Source organism: Bufo gargarizans, chromosome 2 (assembly GCF_014858855.1).
Source record: "Bufo gargarizans isolate SCDJY-AF-19 chromosome 2, ASM1485885v1, whole genome shotgun sequence".
NCBI lineage: Eukaryota > Metazoa > Chordata > Amphibia > Anura > Bufonidae > Bufo > Bufo gargarizans.
Window position 1 is genome coordinate 520,159,410 of NC_058081.1, and position 21,458 is coordinate 520,180,867.

Sequence of the window (21,458 nt, forward strand, 5' to 3'; positions counted from 1 at the left end):
ATTCCAAAGTGCACCTTTCGGATTTCACCGGTCATTTTTTACACATTTTGATTGCAAAGTTCTTCTCACACATTTGGGCCCCTAAATTGCCAGGGCAGTATAACTACCCCACAAGTGACCCCATTTTGGAAAGAAGACACCCCAAGGTATTCTGTGAGGGGCACGGTGAGTTCCTAGAATTTTTTATTTTTTGTCGCAAGTTAGTGGAATATGAGACTTTGTAAGAAAAAAAAAAAAATCATCATCATTTTCCGCTAACTTGTGACAAAAAATAAAAAGTTCTATGAACTCACTATGCCCATCAGCGAATACCTTAGGGTGTCTACTTTCCGAAATGGCCTCATTTGTGGGGTTTTTCTACTGTTTGGGCATTGTAGAACCTCAGGAATCATGACAGGTGCTCAGAAAGTCAGAGCTGCTTCAAAAAGCGGAAATTCACATTTTTGTACCATAGTGTGTAAACGCTATAACTTTTACCCAAACCATTTTTTCTCGCCCATTTTCCTTGGGGGACACAGACCTTGGGTATAGCTCAGCTCCCTAGGAGGCATGACACTAAGTAAAACTGTTAAGCCCCTCCTCCATCAGCTATACCCTCAGCCTGGAGATAGAGGCTACCAGTTTTTAGCTTAGTGTCCAAGGAGGCAAGACACCCCCTGCTACTGCAGGGCTGTTTTCTCCTTGTTGTTTTAATTTTTCTCTAATTTTGTTATTTTTTATTTTTTTTTCCTAGGGATACCAGAGACGCATTGGACCTCTCTGTTCTCCCGGGGTTGAGCTGCGCCAGTGCCAACTTATTTGCACTGCTGCCTCCCCCACTGAAGCAATAGGAGGATCTGGGCAGCACTGGCTCCCCTACATCCCGCCAGCTAGGGGGTCGCCCGCACGCCAAGCCCCTCTTCCAGCTTCCTGCCACTGCGGTGCCAGTGGCTGAAGGGGCGACCCTGCTGGAAGGAACTGAGGGTGAAGACAGGTAAGATGGCTTTTCCAGCCCATACCCTGTCCCTGTTTGCACTGGGTTCGGGGGCACCCGTGATCGACCCTTCCTGCGCTTAGCGCTCTGTCAGATCTCCCACATCCCCAAGCTGACGTTCCCCCACGCTGTTTACAGACATCCGCATACCATTAGATAGCCCGGCTTACTCTCCTCCTTTCTACCTCCCCGCCGCCGCCCGCTCCGTGCCGTGATCGGGGGGGGGTGGGGCTTAGGCCCGACATCGGCGGTTCGGGCTCGGCGGGGCGAGGGACATGGTGACGGGAGGTCACCCACCTTGCGAGCTCAGTCAAGTGCATATCGCCGCGCTCTTGGGGCCTGCGGGCCTTATTCTACAGCATAAGCCTGAGAATCTTCGGCAGCAGGGGGCGTGTTTTTTTTCGCGCGCGCGCGTCATTGGGGGCGGAGTTTCGTTCGGAGACATTCAAGCGTGGAGGGGGCGGAGCTTGTTCCCGCGCCTCTGCTGAAGTTTGCCGCGCTTCCTCACTCCGGACTGAAGCTGAGACACGTGGGTGACTCCTGGTGCATTGCTCGTTTTTTTCTGTGGACGCACGCTGGCTCTCTGCTATTGCTGCCTTCTGCGGCTGCTGATCTGGACCTTCACTCCTGACGTTCTTCTGAGGCACTGGTAGGACAGTTAACCCTCTCCTAACCCTCCTGGTCATAGCTGCTGCAACCCCTTGTGGTCTCTGTATAGGGTACGACCACTTTTCAGCATGTCAGATCCCACGGGTGCCCCCAAACCCTGGTACCATGCCTGTACCACCTGCAAGGAACTTTTTCCGCGTGGGCAATCTGAGCCGCATTGCCTTGCATGTCAGGCCCCGGTGCAGGGCCCGCTTCCCGCTGCGCCCCCCGTTGTCTCTGAACCCCCTGACTGGGCTAGGTCTCTGTCTCTGGCGGTGGAGAGCCTTACACACGTAGTGGGCCGTCTCGTGGATAGACCGCCTCTCCCGCAGGCTGCCGAAATCCCTGTCGCACCCGCTGGGAATTCCGTTTCTGCCGCCCCCACTGATTCCCTGCCTCCCAGTGAATCTTCCAGGGCCCGGCATACTCAGAAACGTTCAAGGGTTGAGCGCACATCTTCTCCTGATGTTTCGCTCTCTCTGCCATGCGTGCGAGCTCAGTCAAGTCTATCCTCTCAAAGGGATACGCCTTCTGAGGGAGAACTGGCGGATTCGGATGTGGACATGGACTCAGAGCTTCCGTCAAAATTGTCATCCGCGGTGGGGCATCTTATCACTAGTATCCGCGATACCTTTCAGATACACGATGACCCCCCCAGCTCTGAGCAGGCCGGCGTGTCCTTTCTCCGGCCCAGACAGGCCTCCAAGGTTTTTCCCATACATGCTGATTTTTCTTCTGTGGTATCCAAGGCTTGGACTCGGCCTAACGTCCGCTTTGTTACACCAAAAAAGCTGGACATTTGCTATCCCTTTCCAGCGGATTCTGTGACCACCTGGACATCCCCGCCCAAGGTTGATCCTCCCGTGGCTCGCCTGTCCAAAAGCACTGCTATTCCTGTACAGGACGGATCTTCCCTCCAGTCTGCTGAGGACCGTCGTACGGAATCCCTCTCCAAGGCCATATTCACTGCCTCTGTTTCGGCCCTTAGACCGGTCTTTGCCTGGGTTGGTAAAGCGGTCTCTGAATGGGGTTTGCAGCTGGAGCAGGAGTTGGGGTCGGACGTCCCTGTTCAGGACCTCCGTTCCTTAGCCCAGCTAATTATCCAGGCTGGAAAATTTATCTGTGAGGCCTCCCTTGATGCGGGTGCCCTCATTGCCCGTTCCTCGGCCCTGGCAGTTTCTGTCAGGAGGGAACTCTGGCTGAAGGTTTGGGCGGCGGACGCCGCTTCCAAACGCTCTTTGGCCGGCCTACCGTTCACGGGTTCCCGCTTGTTCGGGACCCGTCTGGACGAACTTATATCAGAGGCCACGGGTGGGAAGAGTACTCACCTCCCCCAGTCCAGGCCAAAGGGCGCCCCCCGTGGTCGCGCTGGTTCGTCCCGCTTTCAGTCCTTTCGTAAGCCCTCCGGATCTAGACCCGCGGCCGGTTCTTCTTCCTCTGGCCCAACCCAGGATAGACGCAAGAAGCCGTTTTTTCGGGCGCAACCTACCTGGCGCAAGACCCAGCCTGCACGGGCTCCCACAGGCCAGCAGCCCTCTGCCTGAAGGTGCGCCCCCACCCACCCGGGTGGGGGGCCGCCTTCTCCTTTTCAGGAACGTTTGGCGGGCCCACATCTCAGACGCATGGGCGCTCGAGATTGTATCTTGCGGGTACAAGATCGAATTTGCGTCCATTCCACCAGACCGTTTCTTCCGGTCCCGTCCTCTGCGGGATCCCGTACGAGCGGCCTCCTTCTTCGCGGCCGTTCGCTCACTAATGGACAAGGGTGTCGTCGCCCCTGTGCCTCCGACGGAAAGGTTCAGGGGGTTCTATTCGAACCTCTTTGTGGTTCCCAAGAAGGAAGGCTCGGTGCGGCCGATCTTGGACCTAAAGCGCCTGAACCGTTTTCTCCGTCTGCAGAGATTCCGGATGGAGTCTCTCGGTCCGCAGTGGCCTCCCTGGAAAAGGGGGATTTCATGGCCTCAATCGACGTTCAGGATGCATACCTCCATGTTCCGGTTGCTCCATGTCATCACCGCTTCCTGCGCTTCGTGGTGGGGGACGATCACTTCCAGTTCGTTCCCCTTCCCTTTGGTCTGGCAACGGCTCCTCGGGTGTTCACCAAGGTCCTGGCCCCTGTCTTGGCCCTTCTACGTTCAAGAAGTGTTTTTCTTCTTCCGTACTTGGACGATATCTTGGTCAAGGCACCCTCCTTTTCTCAGGCATCCGGCAGTGTGGATCTCACTCTGGAGACCCTGACGCGGTTTGGTTGGATTATCAACCACCCCAAGTCTTCCCTTACCCCCTCCAGACGGCTGATCTTCCTGGGGATGCTCCTGGATACAGAACTGGCAGAGGTCCGCCTTCCGTCGGACAAGCATCTGGCCCTTCGCGGGTCGGTTCGCAGCCTTCTCCGTCATCACCGTCCTTCCCTCAGATCCAGCATGCGGTTGCTGGGGAAGATGGTTGCCTGTTTCGAAGCGGTGCCGTTCGCACAATTCCGATCCCGCACCTTTCAGAGGGCGATTCTGTCGGCCTGGGACAAATCACCGAGGAGTCTGGACAGGACCTTCCTTCTGCCTCCCCTGGCTCGGACTTCCCTCAGCTGGTGGTTGCATATCCCTCTAAGGGGGAGGTCCTTCCTTCCACTGAACTGGCTGGTGATTACCACCGATGCCAGCTTACGGGGGTGGGGGGGGGTTTTCCCTCCCCGATCCGTCCAGGGCGTTTGGTCTCTATCGGAGTCCAGACTTCCAATCAACATTCTGGAACTGAGGGCGGTTCTTTTGTCCCTCAGACACTGGACCCATCTACTGAGGGGCCACCCTGTTCGCATCCAATCGGACAATGCCACGGCTGTGGCGTACATAAACCATCAGGGAGGCACCCGCAGCGCTGCGGCGATGCAAGAGGTGTCCCTCATTCTCCTCTGGGCGGAGACGCACGTGCCAGCCTTGTCTGCGATTTACATCCCGGTGATAGACAACTGGGCGGCGGATTTCCTCAGCCGATCCACCATAGATCCGGGAGAATGGTCTCTGCACCCAGAGGTGTTCGAGGCCCTTTGTCTTCGCTGGGGTCGCCCCGACGTGGACCTCATGGCCTCCAAATTCAACCACAAGGTTCCCCTATACCTGGCCAGGGCACGGGACCCGAAGGCATACGGCGCCGACGCGCTCGTCCTTCCGTGGCGCGAATTCTCCCTTCTGTACGTCTTTCCTCCTCTTCCCCTCCTGCCACGGGTTCTTCGGAGGATCGCGGCAGAGGGCGTTCCCGCGATTCTAATCGCCCCGGATTGGCCCCGTCGGTCCTGGTACGCCGACCTAATGTTGCTTTTGGCAGACGCACCGTGGCCACTGCCCTCCAGGGAAGACCTTCTCTCTCAGGGTCCGATCTTCCACGAGCATTTAGGCTCGCTACGTTTGACGGCGTGGCTGTTGAGACCGCCGTCTTAACGCGACGGGGTTTCTCCGCGGACGTAGTCCGCACCATGATCCGTGCTCGTAAGCCCGTATCCCTCGAGAATCTACTATCGGGTTTGGAGGTCCTATCTGGGGTTCTGTGAGTCCCGGAGCATCCCACCTCTCCGGTTTTCTCTTCCCACGATCCTGTCCTTCCTCCAGTCGGGTCTGGACCTGGGGCTGGGCCTCAGTTCTCTGAAGGGACAGATTTCGGCGCTGTCTATTCTTCTCCAGCGTCCCCTGGCCCCTTTAGGGCCGATTAAGACCTTTTTGCAAGGGGTGGCTCACTCTGTTCCGCCGTATCGCCCTCCGGTTCCTTCCTGGGACCTGACTGTGGTGCTCTCGGCGCTTCAATCTGCCCCCTTCGAGCCCTTGCGGGAGGTCTCCCTTCGCCTTCTGTCCTGCAAGGTCATCTTTCTTGTGGCCATCACGTCTCTCCGACGGGTGTCGGAGTTAGCGGCTCTTTCTTGCTCCGAACCTTTCCTGATCTTCCACCAGGATAAGGTTGTGCTTCGGCCTGTCCCGACCTTCCTGCCAAAGGTGGTCTCCGCCTTTCACATCAATGAGGACATCGTCCTTCCGTCGCTCTGTCCCTCTCCTTCCCACTCCAGAGAACGGGAACTGCACCGTCTGGATGTGGTCAGGGCGTTGAGGATTTACTTGGAGGTCACCGGATCCTTCCGGCGCACGGATTCCCTGTTTGTGGTTCTGGAGGGTTCGCGCAAGGGTTTGGCGGTCTCCAAGGTGGCCATTGCCCGTTTCATTAAACTGGCGGTGTCTGAGGCTTATCGAGCCAAGGGCAGGGCTCCGCCCTTCGGCGTCACTGCTCATTCCACCAGAGCAGTCGGGGCTTCCTGGGCGCAGAGGCATCGGGCCTCGGCTGAGCAGTTGTGCAAAGCAGCCACTTGGTCCTCTCTGCACACTTTCACCAGGTTCTATAGAGTGCATACGCATGCGTCAGCGGATGCTGCTTTGGGCCGCCTGGTTTTGCAGGCTGCGGTTTCCTGATGCTCCGGTGGTGTTCCGCCTTGGGTTGTAGTCCCTCCCTTCTTGGACTGCTCTTGAACGTCCCAAGGTCTGTGTCCCCCAAGGAAAATGGGCGAGAAAAGGAGATTTTTGTATAACTTACCAGTTAAATCTCTTTCTCGCTCTTCCTTGGGGGACACAGCACCCACCCTTCTGTGTTTTGGTTATAGGGTTATGGTCTGGCGCCCCGTTGGGTTGCTGGCTGTTGTTTACATTGTTGGTTGTTATCCTTTCACTACTTGGACACGCAACTGGTAGCCTCTATCTCCAGGCTGAGGGTATAGCTGATGGAGGAGGGGCTTAACAGTTTTACTTAGTGTCACGCCTCCTAGGGAGCTGAGCTATACCCAAGGTCTGTGTCCCCCAAGGAAGAGCGAGAAAGAGATTTAACTGGTAAGTTATACAAAAATCTCCTTTTTTTGCCCAAACATTTTTTTTTAATCAAAGACATGTAGAACAATAAATTTGGCGAAAAATTTATATATGGATGTCGTTTTTTTTTTTGCAAAATTTTACAGCTGAAAGTGAAAAATGTCATTTTTTTTTTTGCAAAAAAAATCGTTACATTTTGATTAATAACAAAAAATTTAAAAATGTCAGCAGCAATAAAATACCACCAAATGAAAGCTCTATTAGTGAGAAGAAAAGGAGGTAAAATTCATTTGGGTGGTAAGTTGCATGACCGAGCGATAAACGGTGAAAGGAGTGTAGTGCCGAAGTGTAAAAAGTGCTCTGGTCATGAAGGGGTTTTCAGCTAGCGGGGCTGAAGTGGTTAAATCAAATTTTTATGTTTAACATTTTAAAGAATTTTTATTTTTAATTTTCCATATTAATATTTAAAGGATAACTGTCATAATTTTTTTATTTGCTAGTTTATTAGAGCTAGGTATGTATACCTGAGTTAGTCTGTCAATGACTGCCAAAAGATCTGTAATTACCTTTTATAATAACAGCTTTTATTAATGTCTCCTGTCCCTTTCCACTGCTCCCTTAACCTCGCTAGGACACAGGGCGTACCTGTACGCCCTGTGTATTTCCGATCATCGCCGTGCGGTGATCGGAACAAGGTGCCTGCTCAAATCATTGAGCAGGCACCTTGGCTAAATGCTCAGGGGGTCCCCGTAGTCAATTCAGACCTGAGGTTTGCGGTTTTTCATGTTGCGGGGGGCTGTAGGGGGGACCCGATGGCATGGAAGGCAGCACGCTGCCTTCCTGTGACGTGCCTGTGAGATCCAGCCCCCTGGATCTCACAGGCCGGAAGCTGTATGAGTAATGCACACAGTATTACTCATACAGCCAATGCATTCCAATACAAAAGTATTGGAATGCATTGTAAAGGATTATACCCTCAAAAGTTGAGGTCCCAAAGTGGGACAAAAAATAAAGTGAAAAAAAAAAAGTAGAAAAAATAAAGCCCCCCCCCCCCCAAAAAAAAATTAAGTTTCAAGTAAAAATAAACAAAAACATAATTTTCCCAAATTAAAGTTAGAAAAATAGGGGGAAATAATTGACATATTGGGTATCGCCGTGTCCGTATCGATCGGCTCTATAAACATATCACATGACCTAACCCCTCAGATGAACACCGTAAAAAATAAAAACTGTGCTAAATAAACAATTTTTTGTCACCTTACATCACAAAAAGTACAACAGCAAGCGATCAAAAAGGCGTACGCCCACCAAAATAGTACCAATCTAACCGTCACCTCCTCCCGCAAAAAATGAGCCCCTACCTAAGATCGCCCAAAAACTGAAAAAACTATGGCTCAGAATATGGAGACACTAAAACATAATTTTTTTTTGTTTTAAAAACATATCACATGACCCAACCTCTCAGATGAACACCGTAAAAAATAAAAACTGTGCTAAATAAACAATTTTTTGTCACCTTACATCACAAAAAGTCTAATAGCAAGCGATCAAAAAGTCATATGCACCCCAAAATAGTGCCAATCAAACCGTCATCTCATCCCGCAAAAATCATACCCTACCCAAGATAATCGCCCAAAAACTGAAAAAACTATGGCTTTTAGACTATGGAAACACTTTTTTTGTTTAAAAAATGAAATCATTGTGTAAAATTTACATAAATAAAAAAAATTGTATACATATTAGGTATCGCCGTGTCCGTGACAACCTGCTCTATAAAAAAAATACCACATGATCTAACCTGTCAGATGAATGTTGTAAATAACTAAACAAAAAAAACAGCTATTTCTTGTTACCTTGCCTCGCAAAAAGTGTAATATAGAGCAACCAAAAATCGTATTTACCCTAAACTAGTACCAACAAAACTTCCACCCTATCCCGTAGTTTCTAAAATGGGGTTACTGTTTTGAAGTTTCTACTCTAGGGGTGCATCAGGGGGGCTTCAAATGGGGGACATGGTGTCAAAAAAAACTGTCCAGCAAAATCTGCCTTCCAAAAACTGTATGGCATTCCTTTTCTTCTGTGCCCTGCCGTGTGCCCGTACAGCAGTTTACGACCACATATGGGGTGTTTCTGTAAACTACAGAATCGGGGCCATAAATATTGAGTTTTGTTTGGCTGTTAACCCTTGCTTTGTAACTGGAAAAAAAATATTAAAATGGAAAATCTGCCAAAAATGGGAAATTTTGAAATTGTATCTCTATTTTACATTATTTCTTATGGTACACCTAAAGACGGCCTCCCGGTGGCTCACTATTTAGCGTTTAAAGATATCCTTAGACCCCGTCTAGTGAATGTTTGTAATGAAGTGAGAGAGAGGCAGGGACATTTACTCGAGACATGCTCACCGCGCATATCACCATTATCCCTAAACCTAAGAAAGATCCCACCCTATGTGCGAATTATCGCTCAATTTTGCTACTCAACAATGACCTCAAGCTTTACGCTAAAGTGCTCGCCAACAGACTTAAGGAATACTTACCAAACATTATCTCGGCAGAACAAGTAGGCTTTGTGCCTGGAAGAGAGGGCAAAAACAACGTGGTTAGAATAATCCAACTCATGCAGTGGGCCAAAATAAATAAGATACCCTTATCCATCCTTGGTACGGATGCCGAAAAGGCATTTGACAGGGTGGACTGGCTCTACATGACACAGGCATTAGTGATTCATACATCGGTTGTGTTATGGCCATGTACCATCTCCACACTGCAAGAGTCTTGGTAAATGGCAATTTGTCTCCTGCTTTTAAAATTTCGAATGGAACAAGGCAAGGTTGCCCTTTTATCCCCTCTACTCTTCATAATTGTAATTGAGATACTCTTGCAGTCGTTTCGGCAACACTCCGACATAGTGGGCGTGAAAATTGGCTCCACGACACATCTGACTGCAGCTTTTGCGGATGATGTACTGTTACTCATCACCAACCCCGAGAGAGCCTTTCCGGCTATTATGTCAACACTTCAGACCTTTCATGATATTTCCAACTTCTCGGGAAATTTTGCGAAATACACAGTTCTAAACGTGTCTCTCCCTCCCTCTGTCATGGCCACATTACAAAAGACAACCCCCTTTCAATGGACTACAACTTACATCACCTTTCTTGGTATTAAAATCACACCATCCTTTTCTCAACTATCTACCGAAAACTTTCTACACTTGCCGAAACGTCTGGAGGATCTCATTAATTCCTGGGACATCCCTTTTGTCTCATGGTTTGGACGACAAACTTTAATAAAAAACCATACTTTTACCCACAATTTTATATTACATTTAAGCATTGCCAATACCCATCCCTAAAGTGTATTTTAGTATGGTTCCAGGCATTTTTCCTAAATTTCTTTGGGGCGGGAAAAGGCCTAGATTGACGCTTAAACAGGTTGTGCAACGCCCATGTTTCGATGGGCTTGGAGTCCCGGACATATATAGCTACCACAAGGCGGTCATCTGTCTAAGATGTTTAGAATGGCTACGGACATATACTAGCCGATTAGATATTGTCAGAGAATGACATGTCAAATATTCTATTACGCTCTTTTTATGGAGTATTCACATGCTTGCCACACTTTGAACACGCCGTGCCCATTCACTACTTATGCGTTGCGTATATGGTCATGTTTTCATTGGCTCACTCTACTAGCAGTTTTGAATACCTTGAGTGGTGTAGTTTCTTAGATGGGGTCACTTTTATGGAGTTTCTACTCTAGGGGGTGCATCAGGGGGCCTTCAAATGGGACATGGTGTCAAAAAAACAGTCCAGCAAAATCTGCCTTCCAAAAACTGTACAGCAGTTTAAGACCACATATGGAGTGTTTCTGTAAACTACAGAACCAGGGCCATAAATATTGAGTTTTGTTTGGCTGTTAACCCTTGCTTTGTAACTGGGGGAAAAAAAATATGGAAAAAGTGAACTTTTGAAATTATATCTCTATTTTCCATTAATTCTTGTGAAACACCTAAAGGGTTAACAACGTTTGTAAAATCAGTTTTGAATACCTTGAGGGGTGTAAAGTGGGTTTTTGAAAATTTCTGAAAAATTTAAAGATTTGCTTCTAAACTTCTAAGCCTTGTAACATCCCCCAAAAATAAAATATAATTCCCAAAATGATCCAAACATGAAGTAGACATATGGGGAATGTAAAGTAATAACTATTTTTGGAGGTATTACTATGTATTATAGAAGTAGAGAAATTGAAACTTAAAAATTAGCAAATTTTTAAAATTGTTTGGTAAATTTGGTATTTTTTTAATAAATAAAAATGAACATTTTTTTACTCCATTTTACCAGTGTCATGAAGTACAATATGTGACGAAAAAACAATCTCAGAATGGCCTGGATAAGTCGAAGCATTTTAAACTTATCACCACTTAAAGTGACCGGTCAGATTTGCAAAAAATGGCCTGGTCCTTAAGGGGAAAATGAGCCTGGTCCCTAAGGGGTTAAAAGATCATTGCTATGGCTCATCTGTCTCAACTAGGAAGACAGAGGGGCGGTCCTTCATACTGCATGCCTGCATAGGCTTCAGAGTGAGGAGGCGTGTCTCTCGGTAATCCAATCTGATTGGCTGGCAGGAAGCTGCTGGCTACAGCATTTTTGTATGTGACTTAAGGGAATGCAGTTTTGGCCTCAGAGAACTGGCAGTGGAGCCATCTTGAGAAGCTCCTCATAACGTAGGATTCAAAACAGCTGTAACTAAGGGGAAAACTCAAGGAAAACGATGGTAAGTGAAGAAACTAAAGATTGCTTTTTGCATAATGCTGCTGCAGCAGTAACATATGCTAAAATCAATATTTATTTAATTTTTTTTATAAAAATATGGCAGTTATCCTTTAAAAAGCACCACTTCTTGGTCTGTACCAGTCGCTTTACTGCAGTTACCAGATTATCTGTCATTGTAATCCTGCCTCTATTCATATCACAGGATCCATTATTCACAATATGTGATTGCCAGAGCTTATCTATTCTTTCCTTGTACTGGTCACCGAGCATGCCTAGAAAATTCTCCCATAGAAGTAAATTAGGTCCCCTCCTGACCATTATGTCTATGAACCATGTGGCTGCCGAAAAGCAATTTTCTCTTGTTGATGTTAAGAACAGCAGCTCCCATAATCATGTTCAGAAATGAGAATAAATCTGCAATCCTCTTTTGGATTGTTTTTTAGCTTCCCACTACATTGTATGCAAAATGGCGCCGTTAAAAAGTACAACTTGTCCTGCAAAAAACAAGTAAAAATGTTTTGGCTTTGAGAAACAAGAGAGTAAAAAAATTAATTAAAGTTGACTCCGTCCTTAAGGGGCCAATGAGAGTTTCCAGCTGTTTTAAACCAGTGCCAGAAAAGAAACGTTGGACAAAGCCATAACCAGAAGGCTGTGTCCACTGTGCTGTGGCCATGCTGGCGTCCTGCCGCTCAGCTCCCATTGCCTTTTAATTGTCTGATTTACTCAGTGATTTGAGGTATTTTTATAATATTTTCCTGACCAATTCTCTCTTCCTTTCAGGAATATCTAATGTTCAAAGGGTTCCCCCTGTAGGTCACAGCACCCCAGCATCAGTGCAGAACGTACCTACAACACTGGATGAGTATCTGGCAGGTGAGGCTGTGCACTGTCACCCTTGGCAGTTTTGAGATTGGTCCTTAACCCCTTAAGGACCCTGGGATTTTCCATTTTTTGCGTTTTCGTTTTTTTTCCACTCCCTGCCTTCCCAGTCCTAACTTTTTTATTTTTCCAATCATATAGCCTTATGAGGGCTTATTTTTTGCGGGCCAGGTTGTACTTTCTAATGGCCCCCTTCACGGTTGCATACCATGTAGTAGGGAGCTGGAAAACATTTCCAAATGGGGTAGAATTGGGGGGGGGAAATGCAATTCTGGTAAAGGTTTTTATTTATTTTTTTAACACTGTATACTATGCGGTAAAATTGACCTGTTATCTTCATTCTCCAGGTCAGTACGGTTCCAATGATACCACACTTGTATAATTTTTCTTGCATTTTAATACTGAAAAAACTAATTAAACCCTTTAAGGAAATGTTTTTTTTTTTCATAACCATATTCTGCCCCCTATAACTTTTTTGTAGCTATGTGTACGGGGCAGTGTGAGGGCTCATTTTTTGCGGGAAGATCTGTTCTTTTCAGTGATACCAATTTTAAGTGTGTTCGACTTTTTGATCGCTTTTGATAAAAAAAAAAACTGGGCAGTTGATGTGACAAAAAATGGCAAATTCGCAGTTTTTATTTATTGTCCCGCTACACCATTTTCCGTATGCCATTAATATTGTTATATTTTAATAGTATGGACATTTTCACACGTGGCAATGCCCATAATGTTTATTTTTTTTTCTTGGTTAAGTATTTTTATTTTAAGGAAAGGGGGGTGATTTTAACTTTTTATATATTTGTGAAAACTTTTTTTAACTTAATTTTTTATTTTTTTTACTTTTTTTTAAGTCACCTTGGGTGACAATAACTGGCAATCATTCGATTGCCCATAGTATTCAGTGATGGCTAAATAGCCATCATTGAAGACTTCATTTGCACTATATCAATACAAGGCTGCCACCTAGTGGCCTGTATTGATATATACATCTAATTGACTCTGAAACCTGCTTGAGGGCTTCAGTCAATTCGCTCAGGGTAACAGGTCCCCCGATCTCAGCTGGGGAACGCTGTTACCGGACCGGAAGCTTGCGACTTCCGATTCCGGTCTGCGCAGATGCCGTGGTCACATTTGATCATGGCATCTGAAAGGTAAGATGTATGCCGCGGGTCTTTGCAGAAACCCTGTGGCTAAGTAGCTGCACGTGTGAGCGGGTGCCATGTTTAGGGATCGGACCCATGACGTACAGCTATGTCATGGGTCCTTAAAGGGTTAAAGGGGTTGTCCGGGATCAATATAAAAAAAAAATGTTAACTCCCTATCAATAGCTGTTTCAAGGCGACCCCCTCCCCCCCCTCAGATGTTTTTTATGCATTTATCCACTTCAGCAGAGCTCCGACGGTCCACCACCGATTGCTTAGATCTATGTTTGTGTGCGGTAACTACCTGCCGTACTGCCTTGTGGGTCCCAACGCAGTGCAGCATCGCGTGGTTTCAGGTGTCTGTCAGCTCCTCCGTGCATCCGCCCCCCTAATTCATACGCTGCCCCCTGCCGCACATATTCCTCCCCCTTCTTCATTGATATGAAAGCGCCCTTCCCAGTGACGTCACCGGACCAGAGGGGCATAGCTTAGCATAGTGTGTTGCCGCCTAGTTACTGCCCCTACATGCAGAAAATTACTGTGGCTGACGGTGACGTCACTGGGCTCCTTGCGAAGCGGAAGAAGAGGCTTTGCTCTGCAGAAAGGAACCCGGTACGTCACTGACTCTGAGAAAAACAACATTTCCGGCTGAAAATTTGTGAATAGAAAAAGGGGTTTTTGAAAAGTCTGGTCACGGTATGACAGGCATGAATGTAATATTTATGGGACTGTTGTACACATACACCAATGTCCCCAATACCGGAAAACCCCTTTAAAGAGAACCTGTTTCTACAAAATGCAGTACAGTTGCATATTGTTTTGTGGGAAAAGATTTAGCAAAATTTTAAATTTATACATTTAAGGGAGGGACTAAATGGCGACATTATATTTAATCATGTAAATGGAGTTGCAAAACAACATGCTCTGACTATCATGTGACAATCGCAGAAAATCCAACACTTTTTGGTCACAAATCTCTGCTCTGCTCGGATAAGCCATAGGTAGTATGTGAATGGGATTTGGCTGTATTCTTAAAACAGAACCAAATCGCTGGTAAATTGCAGTCACACGTGACTTGTATTGTGGCCTGTGACCTGCAACAAAAAATCCAACTGTGTTGGACTTCTGTGATTGTCGTATTGAGCCCCATTGAGAATCATTCGATGTGATGTTGCACAATTTTCAGAGCTCTTAAAATAGTTGTTGCATTGTGATATGTGAACTGTCAAGCATAGCATTGTGTCACATCGCAACCCCATTGACATTTATCAGATGTAACACACATGTTGTATTGTAACCCAGGGTTAATTTCTGCTGTTTCTGAGCTCAGTTGTACATGGGGGGAGCCGTATTTTTAGTGACGACAGCCATCTATATATACACACTTAGGGCTATTTCACACGTCAGTGAATCATGGGAATTTGCTGTCAATGTTCTTCAAGGGCAGTACACATACCCATTGATTTTAATGTGTCTATCCACACATCACTGATTTTTGACTGATCATGATGCAGACCAAACTCCCATTGAAGTGTATGGGTCTGTGAAAATCACTGTCACAACACTGATTGCAGCCGTGTTTTGTCAATACTTTTCATGGACGATTGGTGGGATATATACTGCTATGCAGGAAAGGGATTTCCAAAGCATGTGGAATACAGATGACTCATGCAGGGCAATAGACCAAACACTGATGCTTCATAGACATGTTCATGGTTGAATTTTATCAATTCTTATTTTGTTGATTTTATAAACCTGACAAATTAGTATATATACTAAGATGCCAGTGAGTCACAATTCAGTGTACAAGCCCATAACAATCAATCAAGTTCCATTTAGAATCATTTACGTAGTAGAAAATCTTCAGAGGCCTATCCGCCTGACAACACAGGAAACATGGAACATGTAGCACCATACAATAAGCGATCCACTGGTTACCACCAGAAGCATGTAAATTTAAGTAATGAGAGTTTTTGGAACCGCGCTGCTCTGGACTATAATCTCCGGTCAATAGTGGATGGTGCCGGGCTCCAACACCTTTCTTTTCCACCCAAAAAAGGTCCAATCTTCCACAGATGGTTTCCTCTATAGGGTTCAAGGAAATTGATACAATAGTGAAGCACCCTTTGGCTTGATGTTATTAAAAGGTTTTATTGTACTCACAAGAGTCGATCAACAAAAGGCATATATCAATAGATACAATCGTCTGGTTTCTGCCCGACCCGGGTTTCGCTGCCTCGCTTCTTCAGGGGCGACAACTGCGCATATGCGCAATGGGGCCCTTTAAATAGCCCAGCTTATTTCGATGAATGAGCCGGCGGTGATCCGGATCAAATCCCAACTTTGCAGAAAAGTTTCCCATCATGCATTTTACAAGTATGTTCATATACCTTCCCATTCCGCATAAAAATTAACACATATACATATAAATAGATACAAAATTATAAAACTCTTGCTGTTATAAACAACTTGATCTCCAACACATTTATCTCTTATTCATCATTATTTTATACACCGCAATATTATTTAGTGGATATAGATCTTCATCCCACTTAATTCACCTACAACATTACATAAATCGTCCGATTTGCGATATGCTCTATACTTAAATATTCAAATATTCACAAAGCCGTCATTAATCCTCCACCCACTTTTGTGACGTCGCTTGGGTGCTCCGAACTCCGCCTCCTCCCTCCGACATCCGCGTCACACTCCGTCACCATGACGTCGTTCGAAGGTCCTCAAGGAGCAGGGTCAGGAGAACCAAAGCAACGCGACTTGTCGGGGTGTTCTACAGTAAGCATGGTTTTAAATCAAATTCAATATTTAACCCACCTGGCTGTAGGGTTCCTAACTGGTAAATCCACTCTACCTCCTTTCTATTGATTTGCGCCAGTGAGTCCCCCCCTCGCCAGTGTGGCTTGACAATTTCTACACCCACAAATCTTAAACCCTTCGGGTTTTTTTCATGCGCAAATTTGAAATGGGCAGATACACTGTGGGTCAACAGACCTTTTCTAATGTTCCGTACGTGCTCCTGTATTCTGATTTTGAGCTTCCTTACTGTCCTGCCCACGTACTGGAGCCCACAAGGGCACTCCAGTACGTATATGATATTCTCACAGGAACAGTTTCCTCTTATACGGAACTCCATTCCATTTTTTTGGATGTTATACAGTTGATGTTTATCTGTCGTTCTTTTGTATTCCTATTTTTACATCCTGTGCAAAACCCACACCAGGTGAATTTTCCTCCTTCTTTCTTTGGCTTAATGCTGACTGGAGGGATAGCACTATGTACAAGTTTTGTTCTGATGCTAGCCGCTTTTTTAAAAATAAAGGAGGGATTATCTGGTATAGTTTTTCTTAATACTGGATCGTTTTTAAGTATCCCCCAGTTCTTTCTCACCATTTTCTTGATGTTATCAGACATAGAACAGTATTTTGTCACAAAAGAGAATTTGTAATCTTTCTCACCCTTTTTTGCTTTTTCTCTCGTGTCTTTATTCTCTTCCCTTTTTTTCTACTTCCACAGTTTCTATGCATACGTCTAGATTTGCCTCCTCATAACCCCTTTCAATGAATCTGTTTTTTAGCACTTTGCTTTGTATTCGATAGTCTTCGACTTTCGTACAATTACGGGCCATCCTCTTGAATTGTCCTTTCGGTATATTCGTGAGCCAGGGCCCGTAATGACAGCTTTTTATGTCAATATAGGAGTTGACATCTGTGTCCTTAAAATGTGAACTTGTCATGAAGCGGCCATCTTCTATCCGTATGCATAGATCCAGGAAGGTGACAGAGACATTACTAATTTCTCCCACAAATTTTAAATTCCAATCATTAGTGTTCAACTGACATATGAAGGACTCGAGGCCCTCCCTCCCTCCTTCCCACACTAGGAGACAGTCATCGATATATCTCCTCCAGAAGGTCAGTTTACCCCCTGGGGTGTCCGCTCCCAGTGTGGGAAGGATGGAGGCCTCCTCCCATGCCCCCATAAAAATGTTAGCGAAGCTGGGGGCGAATTTTGCCCCCATCGCCGTCCCGATGCACTGTACATAGTGCGAGTCCTTAAACCAGAAATAATTATGATCAAGGCAATAGCTGAGGCATTCCAGGATAAATGTTCCCTGTGCATCTCCTAATTTCATATCTTTTTTGATCCTACTCTCTACAGCTTCCATACCCAACTTCTTCGGAATGACTGTATACAGGGATGCCACATCAATTGTGGCCATTCATGTATCTACAGTAGGGGGGCTTAGTTCCTTAATAAGTTGTAACACAGCTCCGGTGTCCTTCAAGTGCGAGGGGTTCTGCACCACATACCCCTGCAAGTAAAAATCAATATATTCGGTGATCCTGCATGTCAATGAGTTCAGGCCCGAAATTATCGGCCTCCCTGGAGGGTCGATTAAACTTTTGTGGACTTTTGGCAGGTGATATATTACTGGTACTAGAGGGAACGGTATGGTGAGATACTCGTACTCTTTTTTATTCAATATTCCTTTTTTGAAACCCTCTCTCAAGATTCCATCCAGAATCTTTTTATATTCTTGGGTAGGGTTACTTTTCAGTTTTCTATAGGTTGTTCCGTCCGATACCAATCTGGCCATTTCTGCTTCATACTTCTCTTTGTTCATTATAACTACCCCCCCTTTATCCGCCGGTTTAATTGTTAGATCTGGATTTTTTTTCCAGATCTTTCAGGGCCTTTCTTTCTTTATAATTGAGATTTTGTTTCACCTTACTCGTGTCCATCTCTTCTAGCTCTTTTAACAGGCCAATTTTAAAAGCCTCCACACATTCATTATTCCGGTTTTTTGGAAAAAACTTTGATTTTTCCTTCAATTGTGTGTGTACGATATCTCCCTCTTTCTTAATCTGTGTCTAATATAGCAGGATTTTTATTCTGTGAAGCAGGATTGCTGATCCAATATTTAGCCATATTGATTTTCCGAATATATTTATGAATATCCAGGAATGCCTCAAATTTGTTGATCTTCTGGCTAGGCGCATATTTGAGGCCCTTATTCAGGACACTCTTTTCTCCCTCTGTTAAGATGTGGTCGCTTAAGTTGAAAATCCCTCCTATGTCTCCTTGATCTTTTTGGTTTTTGGGCTCGATCTTCCCCTTTCCTTTTCCCCGTCTTCCTCTACCAGACTTCTTTTTTGTGGTGTCCTCGTTGTTACCTCTCTTATTTCTCCTTCCCTCTGGACCCCTTTTATGCTCTGGTGAGGAAAATTTTGCTCGTTCTGTTGTGTACTGTTTAGTCTGTTTCCTTCACTATTATCCCTTTTTTGTTTATCATCATAACTGTTTCCTTCATAATGGGCTCCTTCATAATGGTTAGTCCTATAATTCTCCTGTGGTCTCCATCTTGGTTTTCCCTTATACCCTCCTCCTTGATACGGCTGTTTATACATTTGTCTATATTGTTGCCCTCTATATCCATTATTTCGTCCATAATTCCCATTGTACTGGCCCCCTTTATGACCATTACTATACTCATAATGTTTGCCCTGTTAACCAGCATAATGATGTGTATAATTCTGCTGGTTTATATAGTCTTCCCTATTCTCAAAGTTTGGCTCATATGTGTATACATTTTCTCTATTAAATTGATATGCATTTTCATGATACCCATAATTCCGCTGCGGTGTATATTTATTAAACTGTTGGTTATAATTGTTTTTAAAAACCCTTTGTCTCTCCACCCCAGTCTCTGGTTTCCTAAAACCTCCAGTGTAGTGTCCTTGATTAGGATTACTAGCACTGGGCTCATCCACATTTCCCGTTTCTGACATAGTCTCCCCAGTGTTTTTCTGTTTATTTTTTCCATTTATATACTTTATCAGTTTTATATTCATTACAAATCTTAATATATTTCTTGTGTTTCTTATTCCTTATTTCCTTTTCGGATTTAAGTACTGCTTCCTGACACTGTTTGCTACATTTATCATATATCTCTTTATTCCAATTTTTTATAGGTTTAATCACCTCTTGTAAATCATCAATCACCTTATTAATCTTCTTTAACTTATTCTTTCGGACTGTGATAATATATTGCATGACTTTCCACGCACATTCATTCAATACTCTTTCCCACCCTATTAAATCCTCCTCCTCTTCAGTGATCAGAGGGAGTTGCCATCTCAGGCCTTCTGGAATCCTGCCTTCCATGAGAAATCTCTCCAGGGAGGCAATATCCCAGGTGGTTCGTATCTCCCTAATCAGTTCCTTTTCAAGTTTCACAAACAGTGTTCTCATATCATCTGACCCCTTATCGCTCTCAATAGGAGTCTCACAGAAAGCATCAAGATCACATTTGAAATTGGCTCTAAAATCAAAAATGTCCATGTTGGTAACAAGACTCGACCACCTACAGATACAAATTAAATCAACAATAAAAAAGTCAGTCCTGTATCCTCACACGGACAAATTGCTTGTGCTGCTGCTGGTTCCGGAGTAGTGTGGTAGGTGTATCACACTGGAAATGCAGGTAATGAGAGTTTTTGGAACCGCGCTGCTCTGGACTATAATCTCCGGTCAATAGTGGATGGTGCCGGGCTCCAACACCTTTCTTTTCCACCCAAAAAAGGTCCAATCTTCCACAGATGGTTTCCTCTATAGGGTTCAAGGAAATTGATACAATAGTGAAGCACCCTTTGGCTTGATGTTATTAAAAGGTTTTATTGTACTCACAAGAGTCGATCAACAAAAGGTTGTTAAATGTAAATTTAAGTACACATGTTGATCAAGAAAACATCAAAAGAGAAGCGGTATAAGAGGAAGGGATTCTAAGAGGGGTGAGAAAGGAGGTATCGACCAAGAACCTTGAGCGTATTAAAAATCACTTGAAATCATTATAGAGACTCACAATAGTTTGACATCCCTTGGTCTTGTCAAGACTTATTTGTGTCTAATTCCATTTTCCCCCTTCATATGTGTTAACCACGGCTGCCATTATGTTCAGGAAAGCTTTTATAGTCTTGTTCTCCCAGCTAGCTAGCTAGCTCTTCCATACGACATAAGTTTGACATCTTGTTGTGACCAACAATACGCCTTTTTATGGCGGTCACTAAGGGGCCTTAGGCTGGGGCACTGCCTTTTCAAGGCAGCCTGGTCTAATCGCTGCACAGGTCCCCCAGGGCTTGGCTCTCACATAAGCACTCCTGCTGGTTCGGGCTGTTTAACCTCTTACATGCTATGGGCAATGGAGCCCGCCGCATGTAAGTGGTGACGGAGGGAGCAGAGTCCCTCTGTCTCCCATCGGCACCCCGCAAATGCTATCGCTGTGTGCCAGTGTGTTTAAAGGCTGGCTGGAGCCTGGTGCAGGCCCCAAGTCTGCCTTGAGTGTTTTCCAGTGGGCTGTGCCTCTCTTGTGTAGCCTTCTGGTCAATGTCAGTATGGTACTGACTTTAAAAAGCAATTAATTGATTGATGCATTGTATTTTAAAAGCAATCAAATTTTGCCTGTTATAATCCCCTTGTTGACCTATTAACCCCTTCGCTGCCAGTGACTATTAACCTCTTTGCTACCAGCGCTGTACATAGAGCAATAGGCTAACATGGCGCCTGCTCGCACGTGCAGCGGGCGCCATAGCCGGCAGGTCTCTGCTGTTTGAAACAGCAGAGACCTGCTGCTAATTACCGCGAACGGCAATAATGCCAATCACGGTAATTAAAGGCTTTAGTTGCCATGATCAAGTGAGATCACGGCATCTAAATGCGCAAAAAAAAACAACAGAAGTTTGTGCTTACAGGAGCGTTACTGGAATCCCCTGCGGCCAATGGGGATGCTGGTATTTGATTTTATATAGGCTCAGCCTTGCTGAAGAAACTGAGAACATTCAAATGCAATTCTTATTGCCAACATAAGAAATGAGCAATTCTCAATAATAAGTGCAGTTTAAACGGTTTGTGTTACCAGAATTAACCCTATTAAATTAGCTGGCATTAGCAATGTGCTAATGTCAGCAGAACCTAACTAGTCTATTCCTACTTTTATCTATGCCCCCGTTACTCCAGAAACATAACTTTTATAATATGCTAATTAGTCTCTAGGTGCCGGGGGGGCATTCCCCTGCTCCTAGAGGCACAGTTTTCCCACCTTTTGCTACACTAGATTGACAGGGCCAGGCAGCGTTGATCTACTGCCGGGCCCTGTCTGCCGTGTAAATCTCGCGCCTGCGCCA

The 21,458-nt window shown here is 45.4% G+C and overlaps 1 protein-coding gene across 4 annotated transcripts in view; it reads left to right on the forward strand.

Moving 5' to 3' along the window:
- Nucleotides 1-21,458, forward strand: part of RAD52 (RAD52 homolog, DNA repair protein) — an 89,751-nt gene that overhangs the window by 55,004 nt on the left and 13,289 nt on the right. The window contains exon 10 of one of the 4 annotated variants that reach the window (XM_044277989.1): nucleotides 12,017-12,109. The exons of the other annotated variants lie outside the window; for them this stretch is intronic. Within the exon in view, the coding sequence (XP_044133924.1) occupies nucleotides 12,017-12,109 (93 nt within the window). The remainder of the gene's footprint in view (nucleotides 1-12,016; nucleotides 12,110-21,458) is intronic. 4 annotated transcript variants of the gene reach the window in all.